The following is a 19005-nucleotide window of genomic DNA, read 5'->3' on the forward strand; positions in this document are numbered from 1 at the left end:
TTAAGGACGAGGAGTTTTCCCCGACAACACGCCAGGATACTAAGTCAATACGAGCACTTATAGTAGAATAATAAATGTACCGACATCCCACCGTTCTCTGCTCACTGTTTAGGCCACCACAGGGTTTAAAACTGTTAAAGTCATCTTAATCCTTTATAAATCTTTGCTGGTCCACTTTGAGAAGTTGTGAAGCTCCCCCTTGTGTTTTTTTTTTCTCTTAAATATTACCATTTTAAATGCTGGAAGCCACCACAGCGCCGTCGTGCACGGCTCACTCTGACCGCGTGACCGAGTCGTCGGAGAGGTCACGATGCAGTGAAACAACAGAAAGCAAAAACTCTCTAAGCGAATGAACACAGATCAGGGCGAGGGGAGGATAGATGAGAGGAGCGGGCGAGAGGGGGGGAAAGAATAAGATGCAAAAAACAAACAAAAAACGCAAAATATTCTCAAAAACTGTACATGTAAACATCACACTTTCACTGAGTCCAAAACCAGAGAGGGAAAATACAAAGCTTCACACAGGTTTACAGTACGAACCCCTGCACAGAGCTACAGTCTCTTACCAGTGCAGGAGAGGCAACAACTCAAATAATATAAATAACAATAGAAGTTATACAGACCATCACAAAATGATAAGTTAAAACAGGCAAGGGCTAAAACCACTTTGATTTTTTTAACAGTGCTGTACCCACAGAAAAAGAAAAGGTTCAAAACATCTTTTATCACTCTTTGTACAGCTATACAGTACATTTATCTGACCACTTTAGCAATCCACAAGCTACCAGGGCATTTTAGTCAACACCAATAGATTACATTGTCAAGTCAATACAAAGAGCAAAAAATCATTGGGCGTCGTAGGGAAATATAACAAAACAACAACATGACGACAAGTTTTTTCGCTGTTGGTCACAGTAACTTCAGCACACAGCTAAACGTGTTTGCTCAGCGGGGGGTCGGAGGGCACGGGAGCCGATCTGCAGGCAGGGGTTTGGTTTGGACGGACGGGCCTCAGCCTGGCGCTGAGCTGCAGGTGGAGGGGAGCAGAGGTTCTGCTACGCTAACAAACAGGACGTGGAAGACGTGTGAGCGCTCGTCTGCGGTTACGTCCTGAGAGGTGTCGCAAAAATACCAGAGGAGGCGGCGAGCTGATTTTATCGGAAAAGATTCAGAGCTGAAGACGGTAAAAATGATCAGATCAGATCGATATTTAAACCTAAACTGTGTAGAAAAGCACACAACAGATCCCACATTGTCATTAATTAGATAAAAATGAAGCTTAACTGGAAAACTGAGGCTGTTTTTTTACAGTAAAGTTACACTGTAAAAAGACTAACAGTAAATTTTGTAATTTTTCAGTCATATTTCCACCATTTTATTCATACATTTATAAATGTCAGAGTTCCAAACTAAGTATTTAATTCAGAAGTTAAATATTTAGCTTATAGCTATAAGCAAAATACTTAGCTAATAGATAAATATTTAGTCAAATATTTTCTTATAGGCTAAATACTTAGCCTATAAGAAAATATTTAAATCCAAGCTAAATATTTAGTTAATATGGAAAATGGCTTCCCGATAAGCAGAAATGGAATATCAAAATAAAAGCTGGGTTTTGAGGGCCTCTATGCAAACTCCTATTTATAAACGGCACCAGACAGTCCGGTACATTTGGTTCAATTAAGGACAAAAACTGCAACATTTGTTACATTTTTAGTTGTTGCAGTTTGCCTTCACACTGCACTGTGCCAAACTATCCAAACTAATTAAAAAGGCTGTTCCCCTCCTCACCTGTGGGGGGCGCTGCACCAAGAACTACTGAAGGAAATAACAGGAATTGAAGGAAAAAACGAGCTTTAGTAGAACTAATGTTTAGTGCTTTGGGGTCAGCGTAACTAATGTTTTAGGTAGCTTGACTTATATTTGCAAACCAAAGAACAACGTCCTTACGACAAATGGTGTGCTTAGTTCCTCCATATATGGTTTTACTTCAGTTTTTAATAAGTAATGGCACATATAATATGGAGTCTGTTGTGTATTTTTATAGACAAAGTTAGATTTGACTCAGATCATTTTTATAATGTCCTGATTTTTTAAGCCCTAGATCTGAAAGGTGGAAATTTTGTTATAAATGTATTGTGTGTATTGGTTTTCTTCAGAAATTTATCTGTTAGCACTTCATTCTCCTAAAATTACAAATTTATTCAGATAATATTGTGGCATTATTCTCGTATTATTTCAGTTTTGTAGTTGTATGACTTTATTCTCACAATAAAGAAAAAAATATTGGCCTCCATCATAGAGTTGACCCAAATCCAACATCAAAAATAAATAGAAACCGTAAAACACTCTTGTAAAACAAAATGGCCGCCCTTTAAACTATGGAAAGCCAGAGTGCATTGGTGAAGAAAAATCTAGATTTTCCAAAAAAATAAATCTTCAAAAACCAAAAATTTGATTAATTGTTCAAATTGATTATAACCCAGCCCCACATCTATCTAATGCTCTAGGAAGCCTTCTCCTGACTGATACCTTGATTATATCTCTTTGCCTCATTTTAAATCACAGAAACTTTGCATTTTAACCTGCAATAGATTTTTAATTTCCGCTGCACGTCAAACAAATGTTGCAGACATTTCTGAATGTAGAGTTTAGGTCTGAGCCTCTGTTTTGAAACACCCCTCGGACGGGACATGGACGGAGAAGGACATGTTTGCTATATCTGTGTGTGAACTGAAGCTGAGATCTCAAATGAGGTATCGACACGCTGAAGCCACCATCTTAAATTTCCCTAATCCTGAGCTATAAAGTGCTTCCGAACTTGCAATAGATGATAGAAAGTAAATGGGAATGTTGCTCGGCCCAGTCATAAGAAGACAAATAAAAGAACCGTTAGGTCAAACGTGTCCAACTTGGAAACCAGACGGATGAAAAACGCGTGTGAAAAGTTTTACAGATACAGAAATATATTTCCTATCATCTCAGACTAATCGATAAGGTGCAAGCCGCTTTGTGGCCGCTCGAAGAGTCAGTAGCTGCGTTTCCATTAACCATAAAATTGCGCAAATTGAAATGATGAAAATAAATTTGCTTAAAGGAAACATGGCAATTTCAAGAAAACTCTTGTCCAAAAAATTGTTATAGGGTGAGGCGGTTATATGGCTGTAGCGAAATTGGTTTATCTGCAATAGACACACTGGAGTCACATGATCAACAACTGAATGTTACTACTGGCAGAAACCACAAAAAAGACAACAGGAAGTAGTTGGAAGATGATGCGNTGCCATGTTTTTTAATGACTTATCGCATGAACAAACTTATTCATGGGTGATTTTAATTGCATTTCTTATTAAATGGAAACATCACAACTAATTTTTTTCATTACTTTCGACATTAGTGGAATATTGACAAAGTTTTGTGCTCATTTGTAATGAATGCAGTTGGTAGCACCACAGGCGTCTCTATTGACAGCATTGCACAAATTAAAATTTGTTTAATAGAAACAGGCCAATTTAAAAAACCTCCCGTTTTCTGATAAAACATTCTTGCGCTAGGATGTGGTTGCTTTTCAGCCGTATCAAAATAGACATATTTAAAAAAAACTGCAATGAAGCACACAAGTCATACGACGAGCCGCCGGATGTTACTACTAGCAGAAAGAAGAAGACGACAGGAAGTGGTATTAGGATGATAGTGTGTTTTGTTTTTTTCAGGCTATCTGCAGCTGGCTCCTCCAGAGCTCTCACAGCATAAAAAGTTTATAAAAAGTTGTGTATCATCGAATGTGTTAAATCCATAGTTTATCTGCGAAATCCCCAAAACGCCGCATATGTAGCCGCTCCCAGGAAGGCGGGGCTTGTCGTGCCAACGCCTGAATGAAATGCAGACGTCTCCTCTGATTGGTGACTGAATTATAAATATATCTCATTTAACTGTTTACATCCGTCACTGGCATGTTTTTTAAAAGACTTTTCGCGTGAACAAGCTTATTCACATGTGATTTTAATTTCATTTCTCCTCTAATGGAAACACCACAGTTGCGAAATTGTGTATTTTGCGACATTAGAGGAAGATTTACGCACATTTGTAATGGAAACGCAGCTTCTGTTAGGAATGTTTCAGCTGACTGAATTAAATCTTCATAGGTTGTACAAACTGGGTCATTCCACTTCCACTCTGCAAACACGAAATCAGCACAACATTAAGACAGCTGGAAAACACACCTGCACACACACACACATACGCAGACAAACAGTTTTGTGCCGAGTGACTCACCAGTAGGAGATGTTCGTCTGTGCTCTGACACTCTGTACAAACACACACCGTAGCAGAAAGCCGGGAGAGTAAACTGCGATGCGATCGCATCTTCTTCAGATTGTCTCTTGCTTCTTGTCGAACAGCGTGTGTCAGGACGCGATGAAGAACGCGGGGACGCCGCCGAGGTCGTCGGGACAGACGGGCAGACGGAGGGAGGCGGAGGAGAGGGAGGAGGAGTGTGTGTCGCCTGTCAGCAGCAGACGCGTCTAAGCTTCACTCTGTGTGCCTTTTTTAAAAAAGAAATCTATAGAAAACGCTTCAAAACACGCAAAAGTAAAACAAGACGTGCAACATCGAGTCTCGTTTTTCTGCCAGGTCCTTTCTGTCACAACAAGAACGACTGATGGCGCCTCAGTCATGAGGTCGGCACTGACGACGAACAACAACATTGAAATTGGCTACAATGCTGCATTAGATATTTCTTCTTTTTACAAACTCGACTGTTGGAGCAAAAGATGGCTGAGGTGAAACTCCATTTTAAAAACAAATTAACTCCATATTGCACCTTTTTCTTTTACTTCCCACTAGCACTGGTTCCTGACCAAACAGTCTAAATATTATATTAATCTTTTTCTCCCTGACAAGTGGAGGTGCATCTCAGTTAATAATAATAATAATAATAATAATATCACTGAAAAGTTTATTTATTCCACCAGTTGAATTTAAATTGTGAAACTCAGAGATTAATTACACATCCATACATATTTTAAGCATTTATCAATGTGATGGAGGCACAAAATCCAATATTCTTATCTCAAGAGTGCTATTGTACTTTTTTTCTTTCACCAAACTTTCCATTAAAAAGCTACTTGAAAATCATGATTGCACTTTAAATATTAACTATATTAAAATCCATTTCTTTAGGGAAGGTTATGTGCTGCAATCTAAATGTTTTTGTAAGATCATGTTAAGTTTAAATTTGAAAAATCTGTCATGTTTAGCCACAACAATCTAAAAAAAAAATCACCATAAAATCCTGGAGGGACTCATTATAAGTATATGTAAAAAAGAAATCAGTTTCTCAGAACATTTGAATATTACATGTTCACGGAGCGCTGTAGTAATGCATTTGTGGAAAGTTGAGTGGAAGGAAAAACTGGAATAATTACAGAAACATTAATGTATAATTTTAAATAAGACATGAGTTTCACTTTGATTTGAAATACTGGAATAAATAATCAATTCAATGACTTTCTAATTCATCAGGATGGATTTCTGACCCACATTTCCTAAAATTTTTCTGCCTATTCACTCATGACAACAAACAGCCTGCCATAGAGAGTTTTACACAAAAAATAACTGAAAATAAAATCAACCTAGCTAAAGACATTCTTACAAATCTGTCAGATTTTTCTTGTCACTGTGTTTAGGTTAATCCTTTCGTTCGTTCCTGTATGTTTTATTTAATTTTTTTGGCGTACGTTATAAAATCAGCAGCTGTTGAGGTTAACACGGGGTTAAAGTTAGAAATGACTTGATTCAGAATAAAACCTGATAAAACCTGCACTGCACACGTTTTCTGGTTTAACACCAGAAATAACGGTGCTGACTCGCTAATTTTATGTTTTTGGGGTTAAACTAATCCAACACCTCATCAATACACATCGGGTTTTTTTTTTTTTTTTTTGATCATCGCTTCCTGAGACAAATGGAGGTTTCCACTGGTGTGATGAAGTTGATGGGATGGCTACACAAAGCAGGGCACTAAGGTCAACCAAATGCATAAATCGTCATGTTTCAGCCCGTGATATGTTTCAGAACATAGCCGTGTGGGAACAGGTGGGGGCTCCATGTCTACGTTACCCACGATGCACTGCGGCATCGCTCGTGTAGGATCGTGTCTTTGTGTGTGAACGTCTGCCAGGATGTGAGAGACACAGAGGACAGGCTAAGGAGGCCGGGGGGCGTTGGCACGGTTTGGTTTGGACTCAGTTCTGCTGCAGGATCAGGTTCTCCAGCTCGTCCGCCGAGCGGAGCAGGAAGGCCGCGGACTCCCGGTACCCGGCGATGAGCTGCCTCACCGCCGTCACCTCCGGAGGGCTGAGCTGGGCGGACGCCCCGCCGCCGCCGCCGCCCTGACCATGACTGTTGGAGGCAGAGGAGGACGAGGAGGAGGACGAAGAGGAGTTTGGGCCGACGGACTTCATGCTCAGATCTGTGGGACCTGCAGAGGCAACAGACTGAACATTCGGCTTACTTCTTAAACTAAACACATCTTTATGCTGGACAATAAGTCAATAATAACTTAAATCACGATCGACACATGATCAATATCAATACATCTGATAGATTCAATACATAGAATATTCACTGAACTCTGATCCAGAACCTCAAAAGGCTACAGCAAAGTGGAGTGGCACCAACTGACTCACTCACTCTTTGGTTACCTAGCAACTCACTCACTCTTTGGTTACCTAGCAACGACCTGTTGAGTAACTGCCGCAGCAGCAGTTTAACTTTATTGTGTCTCATAATTGTTTAAAAATAAAAACAACAGTGTGGAGAGAAAGCTGTGGATAAAACAGGAACGGTCACACCACCAGTTTGGGATTATTTCAGATATTTGAAACTAAAAACTGACCAATAATTATTGACACTGACAGATATTGCATTACACGTTTTTCAGCCATGTTGTCCAGCCCTACTTTACGTCTGGGTGGTTTTTTAAGAGCTTAGGCTTTTTTTCCCAAGGACTAGAGACCCAAATTGAAGTACAAAAATGTGCAAAATGTGAATTTTACATAAAATTCACATGTATTATGGTTTGTTGTGTTTTTATTAAATCCTACAGTTTTGTTTGTTCATTTCTGGAACTTCCTGGAGTATTTTGAGTAGCTGATTGTGATTGGTTCTCCTTCATCCAAGGAATACTCTGATTGGATGAAGAACATCCATCTGTGATTGGCTGCCATTGTGGTTTATTTACAAAGGCTTTCGGTGGTGAATGCAGCTTTCTGCATGTTAACAATGTAAAATACCCGTCAAATTTAGCATCTTTTTGACCCTCTTGTTGTTCCATAGGAGCTGGACGGCCGCAGTGGGGCATGCCAAGCATTTATTTACCAAATGAACACCACAAATTATTATTTGTTTACATAAATATATGCGCTCACATCAGTTTCACTGCACAGTTAAACTGGTGGTACAAAGAAAAGGCCTCAGAAATGCAGTTTCAGGGCAAAACTGCATGAGAATGTTGTAAAATTATCCATATTCACCACAGGTGCAAAGCCCTCACACAATGCCACACTGAAAACACAGAATAATCTAAACTTTAGTTTGAGTACATTTAGTCTGCACTCCGTTGCCTGGCAGGACGGTAGAGGAACTCTATCGACTTCTTTAGTGGAAGATAATGCTGCTCCTACATATGAATAAAAACTAAACCTTTTTGCACATATTTACTAGCGGTGCCTATAAATGTGTCAAGCGTTTTGAACAATTTATTCCATACATCTTAAATAAAGTAGATTTCTGAGTAAGTCATTGGCAGGTGAAATTAAAAACACTGCCTCAGTGGGACATTCTGGCATTTATCTGCCTTCTCTTTGACACATCCCATGTTTTTTTAATAGCTTTATGTAAAATCTTCATGTTGAAACATTTAAAACTGATTAAACATTAAAACTGCGGATGTGGTTGAAGTGTGAGTAACAGTGTGAGCAGTGAAAACAGCAGAAGGTGGACAAGGAAAGCTGTAAGACCTGCAATATGTGAATGTATATTAGTTAAATATTGGAGCAAGCTGGGATTTATACTGTAGAAACTACATGAAAAGAAAAATATACTTATAAAGTTTGAATGAAAATTTTGAATATTTAGGAAATATACTACTGTGGTTATTATTATTTCATATTGCAAGTTTTAAGTATAAAGCTTAAGAGAGGAAAACAGAGTATATTTATCATCAATCTGAAACTGAATACTAACAAAACAATGGATTTTATGGACAAAATTTGATAAAAATTTAGAGATAAAGAAAGTCAAGTCAGATCCAAAGAATACTAGTCCATGCATGTTCAAATGTCAAGAAAATGTTGTATGTATGTAATTAAAGGTACCAATATAAGAGTACTGGAGGATAGGGCCACTGAAAAAAGTCACAATTTTGATTTTAATCTCAGAATTCAGATTTTTTTCTTATAATCCTGACTTTTATCTCACAATTCTTATTTTAATCTCTCAATTTATATACATGCATTTTATATACATATCTATGATATACTTTTTATTACAAACAGTCATGGTTTATTGCATTTTTTAAAGATTTGTCCATGTGATGTTCACACTCATTACACACATTAAACTGCAAAAAAAAAGTTAAAAATATTTTTAAAATACTTTCAGGTGTTCCTAGTTTTGTCTCCACCAAAACAGTTCCTACATCCATTTGAAGGGATTTTTGTCTTATTTTACCCTGCTGCTGTTGAACTGATGGTTTTGTGTCGAGTTTGTTCAACCGTCAGTTCTACTGTTTCAGCTCACAGCTTTCAACTTAGAATTAAATGGCGTTTAAATCTGTCAGATTTCCTGTATAAAATGGTGCAGGAACATATAAATGTGCATATGTCTCCATTAGAAAGCTCTACAACTCTTGACTCCACAGGTTTTTCAGAACGACTTGCAGTTTTCATACAGCTCTTGTTCATTCGAGGCTTCAGTTCTTGTTGCCTGTTCTACTGAGAGCTCTCTAGAAAAGCCAGGAATCACCATGGCAACCAGTGACTCAACATTTTGTCCTCTCTGATTATCGATATAGGTTCGTTTTTCTCATCAAGACTGTTTAAAATTGTAAAAGCACTAACAGAGGGAAGTTGAGGTCAGATTTTCTGATGTCCTTTTGAATTAATTGAACCAGGCGTAAAAAAGCATTAAAGTTACTCCTCAGTCTGACATGTTTGTTCTGGACTCACCGTTGGTTTGTGCAGCACTGGAGCTCTGCTGGGTGCTGCCGACTGTCCCGTATCCCCGCAGGTTGTAGTTGAGGCCTCCGTTGGTGTAAAGTTGGTCTTGGGCAAAAGCTGCGCTGGCGATAGTGAACCCTGACGGCACCACAGGAGCTGGATCCCTTGTGATGGGCTTGTCAACGGAGGCGGGCTCGTCCTGGGAGAAAGTTTGTTTTCAATTTGGGTAGAACAATGTACACAGATTATGCATGTTATTACGACCATCTGTTAAACAGAATGACCTGGTGATGCTTGGACTCTATTATAGACATGTTTCGTGTTGTCGTTTACATGCGGAAATGTCGTGCATATGCACGACGCTGGAGGGAAAAAAGACAATTCTTTTACTTTCATCTGTTGCTATAGAACAAATCTGCTAACAAAATAATACCTGGAGATGTTGGTGTTATTAATTTAGTAAAGGGAAAAATAACACAGAAAAACCATTAAATAACCTGTATTCTACTTTTCACTCTATGACGGCTACACTACACACAGACTGGTTGTCATAGCAACTGACTGACAACAGCTCCACTAATGTATCAAGATTAAACACCAAAAAACACGCAAACATTTCCCACACAAAGAACTGAACATTAGGTCTGCTACAGTTTTATGTTTTCAGCCTTGATGTTTATTTTGTAATTATTGATAAGTGATCATCTGAACACAGCGGTGGACGATTAGCTAATCAAAACTAAAATAAACTGTTGTACTGATCTGATCTGTCACAGAGTTGGTGTGTTGGCCGTCTTTTCTCTAACTGAACCGAAACACCAAATTCTGCAACACATCTACATGCTAAGGTTGTCAAAGTCAAGCTAGCATAAAGGAGCTACTTCCCTCTCCCTCACTATTTTTTTCTTATTTAAAACTTTATCTAGTTGTCATAGAATTGACAATTGCTAGCAAAGCACTGCATCCCTTTTTCTTTTATGTATCACAGATACATTTAAGATTTAGCGTGTTATATTGACAACTGGACAGCTAAAACCAATGATAGTCATTGTTGGCGAGCAACTTTTTGCCCTCCAGCAGGAAGTTGCCACGATGGGAAAAATTTGTTATAAGTGAAGTAATCTGCTAGTGGAACTAGTGTTTTTAATCAATATTAATGAATTATTGACTTAAAACAAGCTCCTATATTTTACTGAAAAGTTACTTGTAAGGTAGTTTTGTCTTACCTCAAGTAAGATATCTGTACTAAGAAACTAGACCAAAAATACTTTTGCAGTAAAACAGTAATTTCCTGCTTAATATATTCAACCCAACAGCCATGGTGAAAATGCCGTCCATCCTGTTTACTTCACTTGTGATTGGTCGTAATGTTTTGCCTCATCGGTGTATGTGCGTTTTGTTTTGTGCAGTTTTTGGTTACTGATGGTTGTGCAGTCTCCTAAATCCCCCCTGGGTGTATTCAGACACTCCGCCTGCCGAGACATTTACCGTCGGTTGGTAGACGTCGAGCCGCATCCTCTTGGCAGCATTTCGGGTTTCGCTCTCACAGGCGGCAGCGAGGATGTTCTCAGCCATGGCAGAGGTGAGGTGAGGGGGCGTTGGACGGATCTGCTGACATGTTTGGCAGCATTATTCATACTTTTTCATAGAAAGGAGTTTAACTGGGGTGATAACTTTTCTTTTTCTTTTTCTTTTTTTACCTCGAAGCCGCCTTTTTTCATGCGGCGACAGGATTTGAGGTAGGTGCGGATGCGCTTGCGGGAGCGCTCCTGGAACTCCGGGAACTGGCGGCTGCAGGACTCGATGATTGCCTGGATCTTCTCCTTGGGTTGCTTGGAGATGGGCACCATGCGGTCCAGATTCTCATCCACAAACAGACGCACAAACATCTGACAGACACCATGAGCAAGGGGGAGGGGAGATAGAGCGAGAGAGAGAGAGAGAGAGAGGGGATGTGGAGCAGAAAGAATGGAGAGAGGGGGAGCGAGGTCGAATGATGGGTGAGAAACAAAAGGCAGAAAAGAGGAGGCGGGGATGATGGGGAGCGAAAGAGGAGAGGCAGGGGGTGGAAGGGTAGAAATAAAGTCAGTGGATAAAATCTCTGGTGTTTGCTTTTTCCCTCACATTTGCATTTCTGCAACTCTCCTGTTATATTGGTTTTTCTGAGGCTTGTTCAGGCTCAGACAGTAAATCACACAAAGCAAACAGAACAGTTTGGGATGCATTTCTCTCATCTTTGTATAATACCAGCTCAAAGTAATAACACATTTCATCATAAGAGACATAAACACTAAAGGTGTCTTCACACCTGATAGTCTGTAGACTCAGATAAACTGGTAATCGAAGTTGTAACATTCGTTGCATTTTCAGCTGCTGTGATTTGCTTTCACACTGCAGTGTGTCAGATGAACCAAATCATTTGAAAAACCTGTTCCCCTCCTCGCCTGTGGGGGCGCTTCACAAAGAACTACTGAAGGAAAAACCATGAAAACCCCTGACGAAGACACTGAGCACAGCTGCCTTCTTCACAAAATGTAAACAAAGCTGGAGTAGCATCAGATTGGAGTGATTGTGGGATTTCACTTTTGTCGTTGGTAAAGACCACTAACCATTTATCCAGTTAGCGAAAGACTGTTGAGTTTGTTTTAGTTGTATCTACCCAGAATGCCCTGCGCTACAGTTGGTGTCCTACTTTTGGAGCAATCACTGGTCTGGTTGGTATTCACATCGTGCATTCGAACCGCGCCAAAGTTCACGTCTACCTAACCACGACAGAGGTTTTCAGGTGGACCAGAATTCACTTTTTTGGTCCGATCATGCATTCACATCTCCCCAAGTGAACCAGACTTTCTACACAAATGGACTAGAGTTTGATTAAAGTGGACTGAACAAGGGCTTAAGATTGAATACCTGTCTATTCAAGGCCTTAAGATCGACCATTTAACTACTGCTTTATACCAAGTCCCTTAAAAAATTATTAATTACGGACAAATGTTATCCAAACCAGCAATATTTCATGGTTGATGTCAGCTTAAGTTATGACCATTCGGCATTATGTTCGGCCATCTTGGATTTGTCTGCTTGCTCCTCCCCTGTTTTCTTTCTCAGGGTAACTAAAACAATGTCATAAAACAACCACCACAGGGAGTTCAATTATCACAAACTGTAATCGAGCTGTTAAAAACTGTTAAAGTTTGTGCACCTCTGCTCTAAGGACATCCAAGGACTGAACCAGTACCAACACTCTTTCAGTGTGAGTGACCTTAGGTTGGATCCACAGCTGTTTTGCTGAGATTGTCTCATCAGTCAAACTAAGGATTATGGGAGCAGGACTTCTGGAGAGATACAGCTGGTTCCAAAAGTGAAGCAACAGGCCAATTTTGTTCTGTTATTTAGCAGAAAGTCCTAAAGGGGATGGATTTAACTTAGTTTCCTGAAGTTACATGATTTCCCATTTGATATGGCAGACATGTTTGGCAGTATCAGTTTGACTGGGTACTCACATTGAAGGCTTTGAGTCTCTCAGGATCCATCCCCTCAGCGTCATTGATCCTATCGTTGTCGTCATGGTCGTCGTGATCGTCGTCATCGTCGTCGATTATTTGCGCCCGACTGGAGGTCAAGTCCTCAGCGCTCATGCTCAGCTCTGTTTTCACCAAGTCATAACTCCCTGAGCTGTAAGGAGGCGACTGAAGACAAACCAGAATTATGTTATTGATTAATCTATTGATTAATCAATAGATTGATCCAGTTTACGATAAATCGATAAACTGGATTAAAAAAATTGGCACATTTTGCAGATTTTTTTAACTCAGTCTTTAATATAAAAATTTAAGGCTGGACAATAAATCAATTACAATATCTCACATGATCAATAGATAATATGTCTGATAAAATATTCAATAATTTTATTTAACTCTCATCCAGAACCGCAAAGCATTCTGGGACATGTAAGCAGAGGAAAGTCTTTAGCCGCTCAACCTCTAACAGCTAGCTAAACAAAGTTGGTGGAATTAACTGACTCACTCACTCTGTGGTTGCCTAGCAACTCATTCGCTCTTTGGTTACCTAGCAACAAGCTGCTGGGTAACCTGCCAGCAGCAGTTTAAAGTTCCTCCACTTTGCCTCTTAACTACTTCAAAGTAAAAAACAACAGGTTGGAGAGAAAACTGGATAAAACATGAAAGGTCAGCCCAAACGTTTGGCAGTATTTTATATTTAAAACAAAAACTAATCAATAATCATGATCTGTTTTTCAGTCATATCATCTAGCCCTAAATATATCAAAAGTCAAAATTTACTTGTTTTTTTTTTTCTAGACAATTTCTGAGATTAATCTTAAAATGTCTAAGTTTTTTTGTGAATATTTACTCCTCCTTTTAGTTCCATCTAAACAGCCCAAATATGGCATCATAAAACAGTGCAGGGCTGATCTGTTGGTTAATTTTGGATTAACTAAATAATAATTAGATATCAAAAGGTGCATAATAGGATCTGAAACACTTGAAACTAAAACAATGCAACTTGAGAAGTACTGAGTAGAACATAGTTACAGATAAAACAGGTTTCTTTTTATCGTTAATGCAAAATGTATTTATTTTTGTTCATTTTGGCTTGTTTACTCACCTAATATTGTTCTTTCAGCAAATGGCCTGTTTTGAATCTGTTAATGATTAATCAATTACTTTTAAGTCTGTTAACAATTAATAAAATACTTTTGATTAATCATTAAGTAATTGATTAATCTGTTAACGATTAATCAAACACTTTTGGGCATATTATCGATTAATCGATCATTAAAATGGTTGATTTAAATAGTTGATTTAGGCTGATTAATCGTTTCAGTTATTATAAATTACAAGCGAAGAATGAGATCCCTCAGAGAGAAGCTCGGTTTGCGCCTCACCTTGTTGGAGAACTCTGTTTTGATGGGAAACTTCTTGTTGGGCTCTGCTGCGTAGCTGTTCGGCGGCGAGCTCCCGGCCGGCAGCAGTCTGTCACTCAGATTCACCGGCTGCTGATCCTCGGAGGACGACGAGGACGAGGTGGTGCTGAAGTCCAGCGGCGCGCTCAGCCCGTTCTCTGCCACCTCCCTGTAGGAAGCCCCGCCATCTTGGGGGTTCGCACCCGCAGCCAGCGCCTCCGGCGAGGTCAGGGCCGGCAGCCCGTTGGCGCTGCCGCTCTCCGAGGAGTCATCATCTGGCAGAGAGGGTGAAGACGCACAGATGAGCTAATTTAGCATTAATTCAGCTTTGTTTGCAACAGAAAGCTTTGGAGGGGGGGAACTGCTGCAGGGGGAAGGGGCTTCCTGCCTCCTGCTGCACGCTCTGGATTTGTAAAGGAAGTGTGCATTAGGGTCAGCTGTCAGGATAAATAAAAGCTGAAGTCGAAGGAGAGAATTTCATATCAAAGAGTGAAATGAGGAGAATTGTAGCTCTTAAGAAAGATAAGTGAGTGTATTTCACATTATTTATTCTTGTTTGACCAATGAATCACTTCCATCATCCTGAAAACCAATTCCCCGCGTTCTGAATATGTTTATAATCTGGCCTTTGTCCCACTTCCTAAAGCTGTGGACCCTAGAAGCAAGGGGTGCACAGCGGATGCAGGCAGCACCCACTGAACGACTGGATTTATCTGGATTAAGAAACAGGCAAGCTGTTTCCTGCACAGAACCAATCTGCACAATCTGTACCGCACACGTCATTTCTACAGCAGAAGAGATATAAACAAAGATATAAAAAAACAATCCGGTGGTAAAGCAAAAACGCTTTGCAAGACGTTTATCATTTGAAAAGTTAGACCTGCTCTGCAAAAATACAAAACAATTTTGGTTTAGTTTCTAATGCAAATATTTTACCAAACTTAAAATAAAACAAAACTAACTTAGAAGTAAGTTTTCAGTACAATGTAGCAGCTTGCTTTACGTCAATAATTCATTAATACTTTATACTTTATTATTATCATTATTATCTCTCATTTTTGCCTCTTTTTCTTTTTTCTTCATCTGTGTCATTTTAAAATGTATTGATAAATGAATCTAGAACTGAATGTAGTGCATGTTTCACTCTGTGGTCTTACCGTCCTCCTCTTTGACGATGGCGGTCGGGTTGCTGACCCGCTCCCCGTTGGGTGGGCTCGGTTCAGGCACTGCTGGCTGCTCCGCTGCGACCCAGGCGGGCTCAGCGTTGTTCATGTCCTCGCTGCTCACCGAACTGTCATCCTGAGGGCCAATCAGGCAGCAAATATAACCACATACTCACTTACAGTCTTCTTTGCAAAAAGTAGCCAAAGCTTAGTCTGATTAAATGGAAACCGGGTCTGGACTTTGACTAGGACTTCAGCACAGACCAGGATATGATTTATTCTATTGTTTCTCTGATTGTAACAGGTTTTCTTCCAGCTCTGGTACATAATTTAATTTAATGGCACGTTTACACATTAGAAATACATAAAAATATGCAAATAAACAAATAATTTAATGCCTTTTAAAATAACAAAGTAAACATGTTACTGCCTACCCTTCCTTTAGTGAACGGTGGATCGTTTGCAGCAAAACAGGAATCTGCAGCTAAAAAATTATTCTAAAGTCAACGTGAAAATCTGAGACATTTTGGCTTGATTTAACATTTTTACAGTGTAGAGCTGATCTGTTGATGGTTTTTTTGATTAACCAGTTAATAATTGGATAGCAAAAGGTGCTGAATAGGAGATTTTTTATACTGACAAGTTCTGAGTAGAAGATATTTACAGAAAAAGTTTTTTTTATCTTAAATACAAAATGTATGTATATTTTTTTCAGTTGTGGCTTAATTACTGCTCTGAGTGTCTGTATACTTCAGTTCATCAGTTACTAAATTAGTCATTGATAAACATATTTGTATTGATGTTTATGATGATGGCATTAATAATGTTTGTTACTAGTTTCTGAAATTGGTGACTGAATGGTGTTTTTTTTTACTTTTTATTTTGTTCTTTCAGCAAAATTGTGTTTGTTTTAGTCTGCATACTTCAGTTCACAATTAATCAGTTACTAAATTATTTGGCGATTATTTCAGTAATCGATTGATCACGATTATTCTGATTAATCGTTTCAGTCCTACAACTTTTTTCCTCAAACTCCCTTGTTTTAAATAATTGTTCTAGAATCCCATTTGAAACATAACAAATGGAGCATTGATCAACATATTTGATGTTTATAGTGATGTTTGTTATTAGTTTCTCAAATTGGTGACTGGTGTTTTTATGTTTTTTTTTTTTATTTTGTATTTGTGTGATTTAAAGCACTTTGAACTGCCTTGTTGCTGAATTGTGCTACACAAAAAAGATCGATTGATTGATACAGGCAATTATGGTAAGAAAATATTTCAACACGTTTAATTCAGGACCAGGAAATAGAAATGTAATATTTGGCTTTCAGGAGGATGAGGAGAATATCAGAGGGTCTGCAGGAGTCTTGGTGTTAACTATGTTTCTTGGAGCATTGCTATTTTTAACTCTGCTACGCAGGGACCCTGAAGATGCTTGTTGTACCGCAACAAAAAACACAAGTCCATCACTGAGGTAAGGATTTGGAAACCCAAGCTAAACAACTCCAAATCTGACCCGACCTTCAAAAATACAAGACAAGATCAAAAACAAAAGCTTCTTCAACACAAGGGGAAACGGGCCGATTTGCTCACAAGCATTCACTCCGTTCTGTGTCAGCTGGCGTCTCGCTCACAGGCAGCGCAGCAACGACTGTGTGACTGGAAGGGAGCAGAAATACGTGCTGTCGTCTCATTCCCCTCACACGAACAGACAAATAGGCCCGGACCCCTGGGAATACGAGTCCATCCCGCTCTGAGAGGGTTTGTGGCGGACTGGAATGCTCACTGACGGCTCTATTAGGCACCAAGTGAGCCGTGCAGGATTAAGGAGAGTCTCTAATCACAACAACTCAACATAACATTAATATCCAGGATTTGGAAGAATCGAGAACTGATACATTAGGAAAGGTTAAGATTACAGCATCCTTTGCACATGTATCACAAATATCCCACGTGAAGTAGATGATGAACGGTGTAGTATGAAAATATTTCTCCAAAATTTCACTCTAACATTAGTTTTCTGCATCACATCTAGATCTTAAATGCATTGATGAGACTTTTCCAAAGAGCATTCTGAGCTTTAAACTACATCCCTCCAGGTCTCCTGAAATGCTGACGTCCCACCCTGAAAGCTTAATTATTTAAAAACTGTCCCATTAAAACTCAATGATGGGAATCGGTTCCCCAGTACTCACCCACAGATCCCAGTCCGGCTCATCCTGGCTGCGTAATCCTAACTGTTAGAGACTGAGGCCTACACCATCATGACCAAGTGCTGCTTCCCTGCACTTCAGTGAGAGCAGTTCTTGAGTGTTTCTGTCACAGCAGCGACACGTGGGAGGGTCTTAAACACGTGACGTCACTGTCATAAAAGCTTCCCTAAATCCTCTACACATCGCTCCTCCTCCCAGCAGGAGGGCTGCTCCCCTCGTTTAACGTTCAATCCAAAGTTACAGAGGAATCGTCTCTGATTCAGCTGCACAGGGAGTCTTCTCTTCCCACAGCTTTAACAGAAAATAAACTGAAAGATTTTTATTTATATACATTTTGTTGCTGGATGTGAACATTCACTCACCCTCTCAGTGGCTGTCATGCACTGCAGTTTCATCTGCTTCAGGTAGGTGGCAGTAAGAGGCATGTTGTAGTCGATGAGGTCGGGGACCAGCGAGGTGGGTCGGTCGTTTTCTAACAAAGACAAGCAGCAAAAACACACATCTTCCATGAATACAGAGATAAATCACTCTACCAGAGATGGGTGGTTACAGTTACTTCAGTAACTTTTTGGAAAAAAATTAGAAACTTTTAAGAATAAACTGCAAAAGCAAAAAAAAAATTTGGTCTAGTTTCTAGTGTAAATATCTTAGTTCACATGAAATAAAGACAAAACTAACTTACAAGTAACTTTTCAGCAAGACAGGGTCTTATTTTAAATAAATAATTATTTAATATTGAGCTAGTTACATTTTAGTGAAATATCTTCATACTAGAAGAAGATAATCTGCCAGTCCCACTGGCAGATTATTTCTCCTATAACAAAACATTTTTCCCATCTTCTAAGTGAAATATACTGCAATTGGAGCTAGAACTTTTTCATCAATATTAATGAATTATTTAATTAAAACAAGCTCCTATATCTTGCTAAAGAGTTACTTGTAAATTAGTTTTGTCTTATTTCAGGTGCACTAAGTTATCTGCACTACAAACTAGACTAGGACATGGTAGCCATTTTTTTTCCTTCATCAATAAACGTAATGAATTCAGAAAAAATGCAATGACAAGATCCAAAAGGATTTTTTTTAATACAAAAACTACTTTAAAATGGACGCACACCTTTGCTTTCCTCATGCTGAGGACACAAAACTCCACTCCACACATGAGACACACAGCAGAATGACTCCTAAACAGAAAAATAAACCTGCAGTCCAGACCTGCTTACCTCTGAAAATGTCTTAAAATTTCACAAAAGAGCAAAGAATAAAACCACAGAGGCACCAAGCTGCTGCGCACCATAGAAACACTTTGCCTTGATGCCTGCTGCAGCCGGTTTTCCTCTCAGCTCAGCAGCAAACACAGTCTAAGCTAAGTGTCTGTTTACTACAGTTCAGGCAGCATTTTAAAGGTGAGTTTGAATTGTTAGGTAGAAATTCAACCCTCTGTTGTCAGCCTGTCACACCTGGAAGGAAACAATGGCGCGG

General features: G+C 39.3%; 1 protein-coding gene and 1 long non-coding RNA gene across 3 annotated transcripts in view; both read right to left on the reverse strand.

Moving 5' to 3' along the window:
* Nucleotides 1-209: 209 nt before the first annotated feature.
* LOC106952689 (uncharacterized) lies at nt 210-5277 on the reverse strand. Its single transcript, XR_001426033.1, has 2 exons — nt 4276-5277; nt 210-1027 (listed from the first exon to the last, which is right to left on the reverse strand). It is a non-coding gene; the product is annotated as an uncharacterized LOC106952689 (long non-coding RNA).
* A 651-nt stretch (nt 5278-5928) lies between these two features.
* The window catches only part of nol4la (nucleolar protein 4-like a), a 37997-nt gene continuing 24920 nt past the window's right edge, over nt 5929-19005 (reverse strand). The window contains exons 4-11 of one of the 2 annotated variants that reach the window (XM_015040934.1): nt 17886-17995; nt 15303-15444; nt 14128-14420; nt 12725-12910; nt 10922-11110; nt 10710-10832; nt 9231-9420; nt 5929-6481 (exon numbers count right to left, since the gene is read on the reverse strand). In XM_015040934.1, coding sequence (XP_014896420.1) covers nt 6246-6481; nt 9231-9420; nt 10710-10832; nt 10922-11110; nt 12725-12910; nt 14128-14420; nt 15303-15444; nt 17886-17995 — 1469 coding nt within the window. In that variant the 3' untranslated portion in view covers nt 5929-6245. The remainder of the gene's footprint in view (nt 6482-9230; nt 9421-10709; nt 10833-10921; nt 11111-12724; nt 12911-14127; nt 14421-15302; nt 15445-17885; nt 17996-19005) is intronic. The other variant, XM_015040944.1, reaches the window with a different exon arrangement.

Source organism: Poecilia latipinna, unplaced genomic scaffold, assembly GCF_001443285.1.
Source record: "Poecilia latipinna isolate Pla-1442-1.1 unplaced genomic scaffold, P_latipinna-1.0 Scaffold31, whole genome shotgun sequence".
In the NCBI taxonomy this organism is placed as follows: Eukaryota; Metazoa; Chordata; class Actinopteri; order Cyprinodontiformes; family Poeciliidae; genus Poecilia; species Poecilia latipinna.